Source organism: Callithrix jacchus, chromosome X (assembly GCF_049354715.1).
Source record: "Callithrix jacchus isolate 240 chromosome X, calJac240_pri, whole genome shotgun sequence".
Taxonomy (NCBI): Eukaryota; Metazoa; Chordata; class Mammalia; order Primates; family Cebidae; genus Callithrix; species Callithrix jacchus.
Genome location: NC_133524.1, coordinates 151,139,834 through 151,155,119, shown reverse-complemented (window position 1 = coordinate 151,155,119; position 15,286 = coordinate 151,139,834). Strand labels below are relative to the sequence as shown.

The following is a 15,286-nucleotide window of genomic DNA, read 5'->3' as shown; positions in this document are numbered from 1 at the left end:
TTCTAGGGTTTTTATGGTGTCAGGTCTTATGTTTAAGTGTTTAATCCATCTGGAGTTAATTTTAGTGTAAGGTGTCAGAAAAGGGTCAAGTTTCTGCTTTCTGCACATGGGTAGCCAGTTTTACCAACACCATTTATTAAACAGGGAATCCTTTTCCGATTGCTTGTTTTTGTCAGGTTTATCCAAGATTGTATGGTTGTAGATATGTTGTGTTACCTTTGAGGCCTCTGTTCTGTTCCGTTGGTCTATATCTCTGGTTTGGTACCCAGTACCGTGCTGTTTTGATTACTGTAGACTTGTAGTATAGTTTGAAATCTGGTAGTGTGATGCCTTCTGCTGTGTCCTTTTTGCTTAGAATTGACTTGGCTATGCGGGCTCTCCTTTGGTTCCATATGAAGTTTAAGGTGTTTTTTCTTTCTTTTTTTTTTTTTTAATTTTTTATTGGATTTTAGGTTTTGGGGTACATGAGCAGAGCATATAAGACAGTTGCGTAGGAACACACATGGCAGTGTGCTTTTCTTTCCTTCTCCCCTTCACCCACATTTGGCATTTCTCCCCAGGCTATCCCTCCCCACCTCCCCCTCCCACTGGCCCTCCCCTTTTCCCCCCAATAGACCCCAGTGTTTAGTACTCCCCTTTCTGTGTCCATGTGTTCTTATTTTTCATCACCCACCTATGAGTGAGAATATGCGGTGTTTCATTTTCTGTTCTTGTGTCAGTTTGCTGAGGATGACGTTCTCCAGATTCATCCATGTCCCTACAAACGACACAAGGTGTTTTTTTCCAGTTCTGTGAAGAAGGTCTTGATGGGGATAGCATTGACTCTGTAAATTACTTTGGGCAGTATGGCCATTTTCACGATATTGATTCTTCTTAACCATGAACATGGAATGTTTCTCCATCTGTTTGTGTCCTCTCTTATTTCTGAGCAGTGGTTTATAGTTCTCCTTGAAGAGGTCCTTTACATTCCTTGTAGTTGTATTCCTAGGTATTTTATTCTCTTTGTAGCAGTTATGAATGGCAGTTCATTCTTGATTTGGGTCTCTTTAAGTCTGTTATTGGTGTATAGGAATGCTTGTGATTTTTGCATGCTGATTTTGTATCCTGAGACTGCTGAAGTTGCTTATCAGTTTCAGGAGTTTTTGGGCTGAGACGACGGGGTCTTCTAGATATACTATCATGTCGTCTGCAAATAGAGACAATTTGGCTTCCTCCTTTCTATTTGAATGCCCTTTATTTCTTTTTCTTGCCTGATTGCTCTGGCTAGACCTTCCATTACTATATTGAATAGGAGTGGTGAGAGAGGGCATCCTTGTCTAGTGCCGGATTTCAAAGGGAATGCTTCCAGTTTTTGCCCATTCAGTATGATATAGGCTGTTGGTTTGTTGTAAATAGCTTTTATTATTTTGAGATACGTTCCATCAATACCGAGTTTATTGAGGGTTTTTAGCATAAAGGGCTGTTGAAATTTGTCAAAGGCCTTCTCTGCATCAATTGAGATAATCATGTGGTTTTTGTTTTGGTTCTGTTTATGTGGTGAATTACGTTTATAGACTTGCATATGTTGAACCAGCCTTGCATCCCCGGGATGAATCCTACTTGATCAGCTTTTTGATATGCTGTTGCAATCGGCTTGCCAGTATTTTACTGAAGATTTTTGCATCTATGTTCATCATGGATATTGGCCTGAAGTTTTCTTTTCTTGTTGAGTCTCTGCCGGGTTTTGGTATCAGGATGATGTTGGTCTCATAAAATGATTTGGGAAGGATTCCCTCCTTTTGGATTATTTGGAATAGTTTCAGGAGGAATGGTAACAGTTTCTCTTTGTGTGTCTGGTAGAATTCAGCTGTGAACCCATCTGGACCTGGGCTTTTTTTGTGTGGTAGGCTCTTAGTTGCTGCCTCAACTTCATATCTTGTTATTGGTCTATTCATAGTTTTGACTTCTTCCTGGTTTAGGATTTGGAGGACACAAGTGACCAGGAATTTATCCATATCTTCCAGGTTTACTAGTTTATGTGCATAGAGTTGTTTGTAATATTCTCTGATGATGGTTTGAATTTCTGTGGAATCTGTGTTGATTTCCCCTTTATCGTTTTTTATTGCATCTATTTGGTTATTATGTCTTTTCTTTTTTATTAATCTGGCTAGTGGTCTGTCTATTTTGTTGATCTTTTCAAAAAACCAGCTCTTGGATTTATTGATTTTTTTGAAGAATTTTTCGTGTATCTATCTCCTTCAGTTCTGCTCTGATCTTAGTTATTTCTTGTCTTCAGCTAGGTTTGGAGTTTTTTTGATCTTGCTCCTCCAGCTCTTTCAATTTTGACAATAAGGTGTCAATTTTGGATCTCTCCATCCTTCTCATGTGGGCACTTATTGCTATATATTTTCCTCTGGAGAGTGCTTTAAATGTGTTTCAGAGATTCTGGTATGTTGTGTCTTTGTTCTCGTTGGTTTTAAAGAACTTATTTATTTCTGCCTTTATTTCATTGTTTATCCAGTCAACATTCAAGAGCCAGTTGTTCAGTTTCCGTGAAGCTGTGCGGTTCTGAGTAGTTTCTGAATTCTGAGTTCTAACTTGATTGCACTGTGGTCTGAGAGACTGTTTGTTATGATTTCCGTTCTTTTACATTTACTGAGGAGTGATTTACTTCCAATTATGTGGTCAATTTTAGAGTAGGTGTGATGTGGTGCTGAGAAGAATGTATATCCTGTGGATTTGAAGGGGAGAGTTCTGTAAATGTCTATCAGGTTTGCTTGTTCCAGGTCTGAGTTGAAGTCCTGGATATCCTTGTTAATTTTCTGTCTGGTTGATCTGTCTAATATTGACAGTGGAGTGTTAAAGTCTCCCACTATTATTGTGTTGGAGTCTAAGTCTCTGTAAGTCATTAAGAACTTGCCTTATATATCTGGGTGCTCCTGTATTGGGTCCATATATATTTAGGATCGTTAGCTCTTCTTGTTTTATAGATCCTTTTACCATTATGTAATGTCCTTCTTTGTCTCTTTTGATCTTTGTTGCTTTAAAGTCTATTTTATCAGAGACGAGAATTCCAACTCCTGCTTTTTTTTTGCTCTCCATTTGCTTGGTAAATCTTCCTCCATCCCTTTATTTTGAGCCTTTATGTATCCTTGCATGTGAGATGGGTTTCCTGGATACAGCACACCGATTGGTTTTGGCTTTTTATCCAATTTGCTGGTCTGTGTCTTTTGATTGGTGCATTTAGCTCATTTACATTTAAGGTTAATATTGTTATGTGTGAATTTGATAGTGCCATTTTGATGCTAGCTGGCTTTTTTACTCATTAGTTGATGCAGATTCTTCGTTTTGTTGATGCTCTTTAGCATTTGGTATGTTTTTGTAGTGGCTGGTAGTGGTTGTCCCTTTCTAGGTGTAGTGCCTCTTTCAGGAGCTCTTCTAAAGCAGGCCTGGTGGTAACAAAATCTCTGAGTACTTGCTTATTCACAAAGGATTTTATTTTTCCTTCACTTATGAAGCTTAATTTCGCTGGATATGAAATTCTGGGTTGAAAGTTCTTTTCTTTAACGATGTTGAATATTGGCCCCCAATCTCTTCTAGCTTGTAGAGTTTCTGCTGAGAGATCTGCTGTGAGTCTGATGGGCGTCCCTTTGTGGGTAAGCCGACATTTCTCTGTGGCTGCCCTTAGTATTTTCTTTTTCATTTCAACCCTGGTGAATCTGACGATCATGTGCCTTGGGGTTGCTCTTTTTGAGGATTATCTTTGTGGTGTTCTCTGTATTTCCTGGATTTGAATATTGGCCTGCCTTGCTATGTTGGGGAAGTTTTCCTGGATAATATCCTGAAGAGTATTTTTTAGCTTGGATTCATTCTCTTCATCACATTCAGGTATACCTATCAAATGTAGATTAGGTCTCTTCACATAGTCCCACATTTCTTGGAGACTTTTTTCATTCCTGTTTGTGCTTTTCTCTCTAATCTTGCCTCCTCATTTTATTTCATTGAGTTGATCTTTGACCTCTGATATCCTTTCTTCTGCTTGGTCAATTCAGCTGTTGAAACTTGTTCATGCTTCATGAAGTTCTTGTGTTGTGTTTTTCAGCTCCATCAATTCACTCATATTCCTCTCTGTGTTATCCATTCTTGTTATCATTTCATCAAATCTTTTTTCAAGGTTCTTAGTTTCTTTGCATTGACTTAGAACATGTTCTTTTAGCTCATGGAAGTTTCTCATTACCCACCTTTGAAAGTCTGATTCCGTCATTTCATCACACTCATTCTCCGCCTAGCTTTGTTCCCTTGCTGGTGAGGAGTTGTGATCCCTTGTAGGAAGCAAGGTGTTCTGGTTTCAAGTGTTTTCCTCCTTTTTTCACTGGTTTCTTCCCATCTTTGTGGATTTATCCACCTGTTGTCTGTGTAGTTGCTGATTTTTATATTGGGTCTCTGTGTGGACGTCCAGATTATTGATGATGAAGTATTTCTGTTTCTTAGTTTTCCTTCTAACAGACTGGCCCCTCTGCTTTAGGACTGCTGAGGTCCACTCCATGCCCTGCTTTCCTGGGGGTCACCTGCAGCAGCTGCAGAATGGTTAGAGTTGCTACCAGTTTCTTCTTCTGCTATCTTTGTCCCAGAATGATGCCCGCCAAATGTCAGTCTGATCAGTTCTTTGTGAGGTGACTCTTTGGGTATATGAGGGTCAGGGAGCTGCTTGAGGAGACAGTCTGTTCTTTATAGGAGCTCAAGTGCCAAGCTGGGAGCTCAAGTGCCAAGCTGGGAGCTCCATTGTTCATTCAAAGCTGCTAGGCAGGTACGTTTAAGTATGCTGCAGCAGAACTCATAAACCCCCTTTTTTCCCCAGATGCTCAGTCCTGGGGGGTTAGGGCTTTATTTATGGTATCCGTTGCATTGCTGCCTTTTTTTTTTTTCAGGATGTCCTGCCCAGCAAGGGGGCAGCCTAGTCACTGCCTGTAGAGGTTTTGCTGAGCCTCTGCTGTGGTTCTGCCCTGCTGCTGGCTCTGCCCTGCTGCTATGTGTATTTCCCTGCAGTCCTGTTTATATGGGTGTGTTTAGAACTGCCACGGCAATGTTGGCCCGCCTCTGTAATGGTGGACTCTCTCTGTTATGGCAGGTTGCCTCGGCAATGGCAGGCTGCATCAGCAATAGCAGACTACCTCTGTAGGGGTGGAGTGCCTCGGTAACAGCAAACGCCGTTCCCCCACAGAGCTGGGCCATCCCGTTTTTAGCTGTGCTTGCCATGAAACTCTCAACCCGGAGCATTTCTAATTGTTGTTTCTTTGTTTATGTGGGTGTGGGACCTGCTGAGCCTGATCACCTGACTCCCTGCCTCAGAGCTCTTTTTTTTTTTTAAGTTGAACAGTTGACTCTCTCCCAGGTGTTCCAGTCACCTGCTGAAAGGGCACTGGGATCTGTGTGATTTCCCGTGCAGTGACCCACTGCGCCAGCTGAAACAACGTGGCCGCCCAGGAATCTCCTGGCCTGCTTTATGTTTCAGTCCCATTTAATCAGATGAAAGGGCTAATCTGCCTTCCTGGATCTTGAATTGCCAGTTTAACAAGGCAACCAGACCAGTGTATTTTGTATGGAGAGCTGCTGTGCTGCGGCACCAGCCAAAACAGCCACGCCAGCTGAAACAGCTGTGCCGGGTGAAATAGCCGCGCCAGCCAAGACAGCTGCTCTGGCGACCCATGGGGCTCCTCCACCTGGGAATCTCCTGGTCTGTGGGCAATAAAAATCCATCTGGAAATGTGGCGTCCACTCATTCTCTGCACTTTCACTGGTAGCTGCAATCCTGAGCTGCTCCTCCTACAGCACCATCTTCCTTCCCTCCCACAGAAACATTGTATTTTTATAATTTGTATAGCTCCTCCAAGGTCACACACCTGAACTGACATTGTAATGGTGATATATCTGAAAGCCCATCTATCTTACCTGTCTGAAAGACCATCAGCTTTCACTTACACCACAATACACAAATCCATCAACTGCACCTTCCACTCAATTGTTGAGCTCTCTTGGGAAATACTTGTCTGTCAACTAAGAAGAATAACTTCGTAAAATATTCCTAGCTTTTCTTGTCAGATAAATGCCTGCTTTATTTGCTTTCCCCTCCCTCCAGGGCTCTCTTGCTTCATATCAAATCAGGGAAAAAAAGGACAAACTGCACAATATAGTGGCATCACTTTGTGCAAAAGTCCAGAAATAGTCTTATTCTAATCCAAAGAACATTACACAACCATTTTGCATATGTGTAGTAGACTCTTCCTGCTTCTGTCTCTGTTGGCTTTAGAAAACATTGCCACCTAATGTAAGTAGTGAATACTAGATTCCATGTAACCTTAGACAAATCACAAGGCTTATCATTATTTTCCTTATCCATAAAGTAAGATAATAACAGCTGCACTACTTACCTCATGGAGTTATCATACACAGGTCCAATGAGATCATGTATGTGGAAACAACTTGTAAACTGTAAATCTCGATTTGAAGTCAAAAGATTACAATTATGATCTGTGAAAACGTTGCTCTTGTGAACAAGCACACACAGGAATTAAGATCATTTTTCTGTTCTGTGGTATAAACAATGAGTTAAAGAATTAAGGGAACCTGATGTCAAAACCTCTCTGCTACTTATAAACTCTGTGGCAGGTCTCTAAGTTTCAGTTGCCTTAAATTTAAAGAGAGGTTAATAATACCTCTCCTTCTGGGATGATGAAATAAGTAAATTAAATAATATTTTGCAAAGGCCTAACCCTGTGCTTCCTCACTCCATTCTCTCTCCAGGCCTGGCTCCTTGAAGCCTGCGAGGATGGACCATTACTTTCTTTTCCTTTTTTTTTTTTCAGATAGAGTATCATTCTGTCACCCAGGCTGGAGTGCAGTGGTGTGATCTTGGCTCACTGCAGCCTCTGCCTCCCAGGTTCAAGCGATTCTCCTGCCTCAGTCACCCAAGTAGCTGGGACTACAGGTGCATACCACCATGCCTGGCCAATTTTTTTTTTTTTGTAATTTTAGTAGAGATGGGGTTTTGCCATGTTGGCCAGGCTGGTCTCGAACTCCTGACCTCAGGTGATCTGCCCACTTTGGCCTCCCAAAGTGCTGCAATTATAGGCATGAGGCGATGTGCCCAGCCTATTTTTTCATTTGATTCTTGCAGTATCCCAATTAGATCAGTGAAGCAGATGTTATTATGCTGGTTTTATATGGAACAAACCTAAAAATATTGGCTCTGATTGTGCCATATACTATCTAACACGAATGAATATTGCCTGAGATGCCCAAAAACAGCACGAGTGGATGTCAATTTATCTTTGGAAATAGAATATCTTTCCAAAGATATTCTATTTCCAAAGATATTCAAAGTAGTATCTATTAGATCTGAGCATACACATACCTTATGATCCAAAAGTTCCATTCTTAAGTTTATTTCAAAGAGAAGTTAATGTATTTGTTCACCAAAAGACATGTAATAGAATGTTCTTATTGGCACCGTTTGTAGTAGTTCCAAACCGGAAATTACTGCTAAGTCCATCAATGGTAGAATGCATAAATAAATTGTGGTGTGATCACACAATCAACTTCTATATAGCATTATTAAACTATTACTAAACAATGATTAATCTCCTAAAGATAATATTAAATGAAAGAAGCCAGACACAAATGAATACCTATTGTGATTGCATTTATATAAAGTTTTATATAAACAGGCAAAACTAATCTTTGGTGACAGAAGTCAAGATGGTAGTTACCCTTGGGTTGGGGGTGGGGTGTTAACTGGAAAAGAGCATTAGGGAGAGTTCTGAGGTTCTGGTAATGATCTGTTTATTGACCTGGGTGCTAGTGATGTGGGTGCGATTACATCATGAAAATTCATCAAGCTTACGATTTGTATACTTTTCTGTATGTGTACTATACGTCGGTGAAAAGTTAATTTGCCTTAGGCAAAACAGAAACCCATTATCTTAGGCAAGGTTTTTCAATGGCTTCCCATGGTACTCAGAATAAAATCCAAAGTCCTTACCATGGCCCGCATGGCAATGTATACATGATCTAGCCCCTGGCTACCTTCTCCGCATAATTTCTCCCACCATTATTCCCCTTGCTTACTCAGCTCCAGCCACACGACCTTCTTACGGTTCTGCAAACAGAATAAAACTCCATTCCACTCCAAGGCTGTGTATCTTCTGTTCCCTTTGCCTGGAATGCTCTCCCCTCAGCTTATTACATTGCTGGTCTCATGTCATGCAGGTTAACAGCTCAAATGACGCTTCTTCAAAAAAATCCTTCACTTAACAGGGAATAGATTTATTTCCAGTCACTCTTTATTACATAACACTATTATTTTTTCATAGCATTTATAACTAGCCGAAATTACTTTGTTTATGTATTTATTACTTGTTTATCATCTGTCTTCCTCAATAGAAGGCAAACTCTCTGAAGACTGGGGTCATGTCTGCTGTATTCATCCTTCTATCTTTAATGCCTGATACACTGCCTAGCATGTAGCCAGCATGCAAATAAAAGTTAGGGTTGAATAAATGATTGAAGATCCCTGGGTGAATGGCCCACTAGGCTATTCCTCCCACAAAGGGAGACACTTGAGAAGTTGTAAGTCATCCTGTTAAAAAGAAAGCTTTGTTAGTACAACCTCTCTCGTCCGCCCCACCTCAGCTTGGTGAGGAGAAAGCTCAGAGCTTTCCCCAATGCTTCCATGAACTTTGGCCAGTAAAGACTTACCCTGTGGAAAGTATTTTTAATAAAATGTAATATCATAAGATGAGAGAAATCAGTTGGAACTTAACTTCTATCCCGTATCCCCAGATTATTCAAAGAAAAACACGACATGGTCAATAGGCAGTGGAACTCCTCTCTCCAATGCCATATTCCTGAGAGAACATTGACTTATCATCACTTCGTCTCTGGGACAAGTATTGAACATAGGGAAAGGCTTATGTAAAATTGTTCAATAAACAAAAGATGTCTTTAACATGTGTTTGAGATCTTTCTTCTCATGATTCCATGTTAGGTACAACAACTATGACCGGGCTGTCATCAATACCATTCCTTATGATGTCGTCCATCGTTGGTATACAGCACACCGGACTCTAACGATGGAGTTGAGGAGACCTGAGAATGAGTTTTGGGTCAAACTAAAGCCTGGCAGGGTGGGTCCTAATCTCTAACGATGTCAAGCAAGCCTGTAATACCGAAGCAGTGAAGAAAGGGTACTTACTTAATATGCAAGTCACAATGTTGCAAAGGAAAAAGAGAAAAGAGTTCTTCGTGTTGGTCACGGTCCTGCCACTCACTCACTGAATACCCTGGAAGCGAGATTCATCCCATCTCCAGGCATCAGTAACTCTATTTGTATGATGAGAGGGTTTAACTAGATGACCCCCAAGGGTTCTTCCGCTTCATGATTCCATTTTTATTTTGATATTTCCTCTGGATGAAAGATACCTTCAGCTTATCATAAAATGTAATGAGATAGTTTAACCCTTTGAGAAAGGGTAGAATAACAATTAAAGAGAAAGAAAAAGAAAGAAACCAATTATCCAGTTTGCTTTGATAAAAGAGCAATTACTTGAGAAACAGAAGCTCCTCAAGTACAGGACCTATTACCTACTATTGCTTCTGTAACTTCCATTTAGCGTACTACAGGACTACACACATCTTAGTTTCCAAAAGTTTGTTTAATTTCAAAAGAAAAATGCCTCATTTAATGTAACCAGAGAACAACCTAAAGCTTGTTTTTTAAATAATCTCTTTTAACTTAGGGTTCCTTTGGTCTGCCCTTCTTCTCATAGTGTTTTCTCTCTCTGTTTTTTCTTTTTTTTTCTTTTTTTTTTTTTTGCCCATTCACAGGTCCTATTTATAGACAACTGGCGTGTCCTACATGGCAGGGAATGCTTCACTGGCTACCGCCAACTCTGTGGCTGCTATTTAACAAGAGATGATGTATTAAACACTGCTCGCCTCTTGGGACTTCAGGCTTAAAATTGACAGCATCTGGATTATGAATACACCTGGCACCCTGGCTACCAGAATTTCATATGGGTAGAATGATATTGTGTCAAACTTTACTTCAGATTGTCTGCTTATCTCATCCCACAAAGCAGAGGCTGTCCCTTTCTCTAGTAAGGGGTCTCACAAGTCTTTGTGAGAGAGGGGGGACGCTGAGTTATCTAATGTCAGCCATCTAGTGTGGTAGCTCTCTTTCTCATGTTATAACATGGATCCACTTTTTTTAACCTTTTAATATAATTTTGGTCAATCTCCTTCAGAAATATAATCTCCATATTGATAGGAAAGCAATAATTGCCATGAGGTAAAGATTTTCTTCCCCAAGTAAATCAGTTAGAAAGAAATGCATTCTAGAAATAACAAAATCCTGATAAAGCAGCAATTTGCAAAAATTTTTGGTCTTAGGACACCTTAACAGTCTTAAAAGTTATCAAAGGCCCCAAGGAGTTCTTGGGTGTGTATTCTATCTATTGATACCAATTATTTTAGGTATTAAGACTGATAAATATTTAAAACTCAAGAACACAGAAGCGCACATCCCTCAGCTATCAGAGAGACAACATAATCATATGTTAGGTAGCCTCTGGAAAAGTCCTCTGTACCCTCATGAGGTAATGAGAGGGGAAAGAAAGCTACTGTTGCCTTTGTAACTTCCACTTAGCCTACCACAGGGCTATGCACATCTTGGTTTCCAAAAGGCTGCTTAATTTCAAAAGGAAAATGCCTAATTGAATGTGACTCATCTTGGTGTTACTGTAAAAAGATTTTAATCTGCAGACCCACTAAAAGGGTTTCAGGGACTCCTCCAGGGGTCTTCAGTTTATACTTTGAAAACCCACGGGCTAGCAACCACCTTGAGACAGTCCTTTGCATAGGCCTGTGGATTAAAGTGTTTAGCTGAAACCCTAGATTTGTCTCTAGAGTCTGATAGAACTCCAAACATTGTAAGAATTGCTTGGTAGCACAAGCTCAGTGATAAGGCAGGAACTGAGTTCAAATGTAGCATTTTACCTTCCATACAAATCATCTCTATAGGAGTTAAACTAGGAAGTCACAACAGCTCCTGTTGAACAAACTCACCCGTGTGGTAATTCCTATGAGGAATAATTGCAGAAAGGTTTTAGAGACTTGTGAGGTTTCCTATGATAATTCTTTTTTTATTATTTTACTTTACGTTCTGGGGAACATGTGCAGGTCATGCATGGTTGTTGCATAGGTGCATATTATATCTGGCATTTCTCCCCATGTTATCCCTCCCCACCCTTCCCACACCCTGCTGTCCCTCCCCTAGCCCCCCATCCCCCAACTGCCCCCAGTATGTGATGCTCCTCTCCCTGAGTCCACGTGTTCTCATTGTTCAAACCTGCCAGTGAGTGAGAACATGTGATGTCTGGTTTTCTCTTCTTGTGTCAGTTTGCTGGGAATGATGGTTTCCAGATTCATCCAAGTCCCTACAAAAGACATGAACTCATCATTTTTTGTGGCTGTGCAGTATTCCATGGTGTATATGTGCCACATTTTCTTTGTCCAGTCTATCATCAATGGGCATTTGGGTTGGTTCTAGGTCTTTGCTATTGTAAACAGGGCTGCAATGAACATACGTGTGCATGTGTCTTTATAGTGGAACAATTTATAGTTCTTTGGGTATATACCCAGTAATGGGATTGCTGGGTCAAATGGTATTTCATCAACAGTGTAAAAGTGTTCCTATTTCTCCACATCCTCTCCAGCATCTGTTGTCACCTGACTTTTTAATGATCGCCATTCTAACTGGCGTGAGATGGTATCTCAATATGGTTTTGATTTGCATTTCTCTAATGACCAGTGATGATGAGCATTTTTTATATGTTTGTTGGCCACATAAATGTCTTCTTTTGAAAGGTGCCTGTTCATACCCTTCACCCACTTTTTGATGGGGTTGTTATTTTTCTTGAAATTTGTTTTAGTTCTTAGTAGATTCCAGGTATTAGCCCTTCATCAGATGGGTAGCTTGCAAAATATTTTTCCCATTCTGTTGTTTGCCAGTTCACTCTGATGATTGTTTCTTTTGCTGTGCAGAAGTTCTTAAGTTGGACTCCATTTGTCTGTTTTGGCTTTTGTTGCCATTGCTTTTGGTGATTTAGTCATGAAGTCCTTGCCTATGCCTATGTCCTGAATTATATTGCCTATGTTTTCTTCTAGGGTTTTTATGATGTTAGGTCTTATGTTTAAATCTTTAATCCATCTGGAGCTAATTTTTATATAAGGTGTAAGGGGGGGATCCAGTTTCAGCTTTCTTCACATGGCTAGCCAGTTTTCCCAACACCATTTATTAAACAGGGAATCCTTTCCCCATTGCTTGTTTTTGTCTGGTTTGTCAAAGATCAGATAGTTGAAGATGTGTGGCGTTACTTCTGAGTCCTCTGTTCTGTTCCATTGGTCTATATCTCTTTTTTGGTACCAGTACCATGCTGTTTTGATGACTGTAGGCTGTAGCCTTGTAGTATAGTTTGAAGTCAGATAGCATGATGCCTCCAGCTTTGTTGTTTTTGCTTATGATTGTCTTGGCTATGCAGGCTCTTTTTTTTTTTTTCCTCCATATGAAGTTTAAGGTGGCTTTTTCCAGTTCTGTGAAGAAAGTCAATGGTAGTTTGATGGGGTTAGCATTGACTCTATAAACTACTTTGGGCAGTGTGGCCATTTTCATGATATTGATTCTTCCTATCCATGAGCATGGAATGTTTCTCCATCTGTTTGTGTCCTCTCTTATTTCTTTGAGCAGTGGTTTGTAGTTCTCCTTGAAGAGGTCCTGCATGTCCTTTGTTAGTTATATTCCTAGGTATTTTATTCTCTTTGTAGCAACTGTGAATGGGAGTTCACTCATGATTTGGCTCTCTGTTTGCCTGCTACTGGTGTATAGGAATGCTTGTGATTTTTGCACACTGATTTTGTATCCTGGGACTTTGCTGAAGTTGCTTATCATCTTAAGGAGATTTTCGGCTGAGATGACGGGGTCTTCTAAATAGACAATCATGTCATCTGCAAATAGAGACAACTTGACTTCCTCTTTTCCTAATTGAATACCCTTTATTTCTTTTTCTTACCTGATTGCTCTAGCTAGAACTTCCTATACTATGTTAAATAGAAATGGTGAGAGAGGGCACCCTTGTCTAGTGCCAGTTTTCAAAGAAAACACTTCCAGTCTGAAGTTGAGGCAGCAATTAATAGCCTACCAACCAAAAAAAGTCCAGGTCCAGATGGGTTTACCGCCAAATTCTACCAGACATACAGAGAGGAACTGGTAACATTCCTTCTGAAATTATTCCAAACAGTACATAAAAGAGGGAATCCTTCCTAACTCATTTTATGAGACCAACATCACCCTGATACCAAAACCTGGCAGAGATACAACTTAAAAAAGAAAACCTCAGGCCAATATCCATGATAAACATGGATGCAAAAATCTTCAGTAAAATACTGGCAAACCAAATTGCAACAGCACATCAAAAAGCTTATCCATCAAGATCAAGTAGGCTTCATCCTGGGGATGCAAGGCTGGTTCAACATATGCAAGTCTGTAAATGTAATTCACCACATAAACGGAACCAAAGACAAAAACCACATGATTATCTCAATAGATGCAGAGAAGGCCTTCGACAAAATTCAACGGCCCTTTATGCTAGGAATTTTTAATAAACTAGATATCAATGTTTACCATTTTTGAAGTTTTGCATTAATCGGCCTCGAAGAGTACATCGTTAACTGAGGTCGGCATTGATTTATGGCCAGCAAAGGACATACTCGTGGCCCTGGAGAGATAATGGCACAAAACAAATAAATGTCCCCACTTAGTGAAGGACTCCCCTTACCTTCTGTCTCTCCTGAGACCTTGACTCATTAATTACTTTATCCTCGTTTTTGGAAATTTTCAATCAATCCTTCTCAACAGTGTACTCACTTCATTACATTGAAGAAAAACAGAAGGGAATTATTTGGGTCCTGATCACGATGCACTGAAGACTTCCTATGTGAGATGTTTCTTTTTTTGCATCTCTTCCAGGTGTCCCTGAGTATATAAGAACGGGTCTATGTCTATCAAGTTCACTATAGAGTCACTTTTACCTTTTGCTACGGTGGAATGGGATCTGTAGGGTCAGGAACACAGCACCTAACACAATGCCTTATGGATAGCAGTTTTATAACACAGATTTGTTGGAAGAATAAATGAATGAGTCCTTTTCAAACAAGTTCACCAGAAGTTACCACATTCTCTGTATGTATGCCCTTTTGCATTTGGCATTTAGCTGACACTGACTTTTGTTTGCTTTTATCTAGAGTGACCAACCATCCTCTTGTGCCCAGAACTACAGGACTTTCCATTTTAAAACTAGGAGAGTCCCACACAAACCAGGAGTTCTTCTTCCTGCTAGCTATGTAGTTTTCTTTAGTTTTCATCACTGGTTCCCATTTCTTTGAAAGTGTTTGTAGGTCACAGACTGTGTAGTCTATGATGAAAAGGGAAAATAATGTATGAATTATGGTGTGTTTTGGTGGTTCCCAAAATAGGGTCCTCAGACCACCACCAGCAGCAGTGACATCATTTGAGAACTCCTTAGAAATGCAAACTTTCAAGGCCAACCCCACACCTACTAAGTAAGAAACTCTGAGCATGGGTACCAGCAGTTTGTTTTAGCAAGTCCTCCGCAGGATTCTAACACATGACAAAGTTTGAGAACTACTGACAGGAAGGATCCTGCTGCTGAGTTCTAGGCCTGGTTCTGGCACTGACTCTCTAAATGACTCAAAGCATGTCCCTCTCCTATTTTGAACTTCAATTTTCTCTTCTGTGAAATAAAATCCTTGGACTGGGCAAAGTCTAAAGGCTCTGTCAGTCTGTAATTGTGCGACTTTGGTAACTTTGACTTCTCATTGCTTACGTTTTCTCATATGGGCATGGTAAGGAGTATACCTACCTCACAGGATTTTCTAACAATTTTTTGTGATTAAGTAAGATGTTCACAGCACATACTGATGACTAATCATGACAGCCAACTCTTACACAGTGCTCTCTATATCCTGGACACTCTTTTAAGTGTTCTTAATCCCCACAACAATCCATATCCATTTTACAAATGAAAAATCGAGGTCACACGGCTAATACATGTCAGAGTTTGGATTAAAACCCAGAAAATCCATCCCCAGAGACAATTATTTTAACTAGCGTGGCCTTTTGCTCAATAAATGTTAATTCCCTCACCCTTTCCACACACATAAAGTCTAGCTGACC

General features: G+C 40.2%; 1 protein-coding gene across 4 annotated transcripts in view; it reads left to right on the top strand.

The window, feature by feature from the left end:
• The window catches only part of TMLHE (trimethyllysine hydroxylase, epsilon), a 169,154-nt gene extending 154,281 nt beyond the window's left edge, over positions 1 to 14,873 (top strand). For all 4 annotated transcript variants that reach the window (XR_004738823.3, XM_035289569.3, XM_035289570.3 and 1 more), the window contains 2 exons: positions 9,023 to 9,161; positions 9,862 to 14,873. Coding sequence is in view for 3 of the 4 variants with exons in the window: in XM_035289569.3 (XP_035145460.1) it covers positions 9,023 to 9,161; positions 9,862 to 9,993 (271 nt within the window). In the remaining variant the exon portion in view is untranslated. The remainder of the gene's footprint in view (positions 1 to 9,022; positions 9,162 to 9,861) is intronic.
• The last annotated feature ends 413 nt before the right edge of the window (positions 14,874 to 15,286 follow it).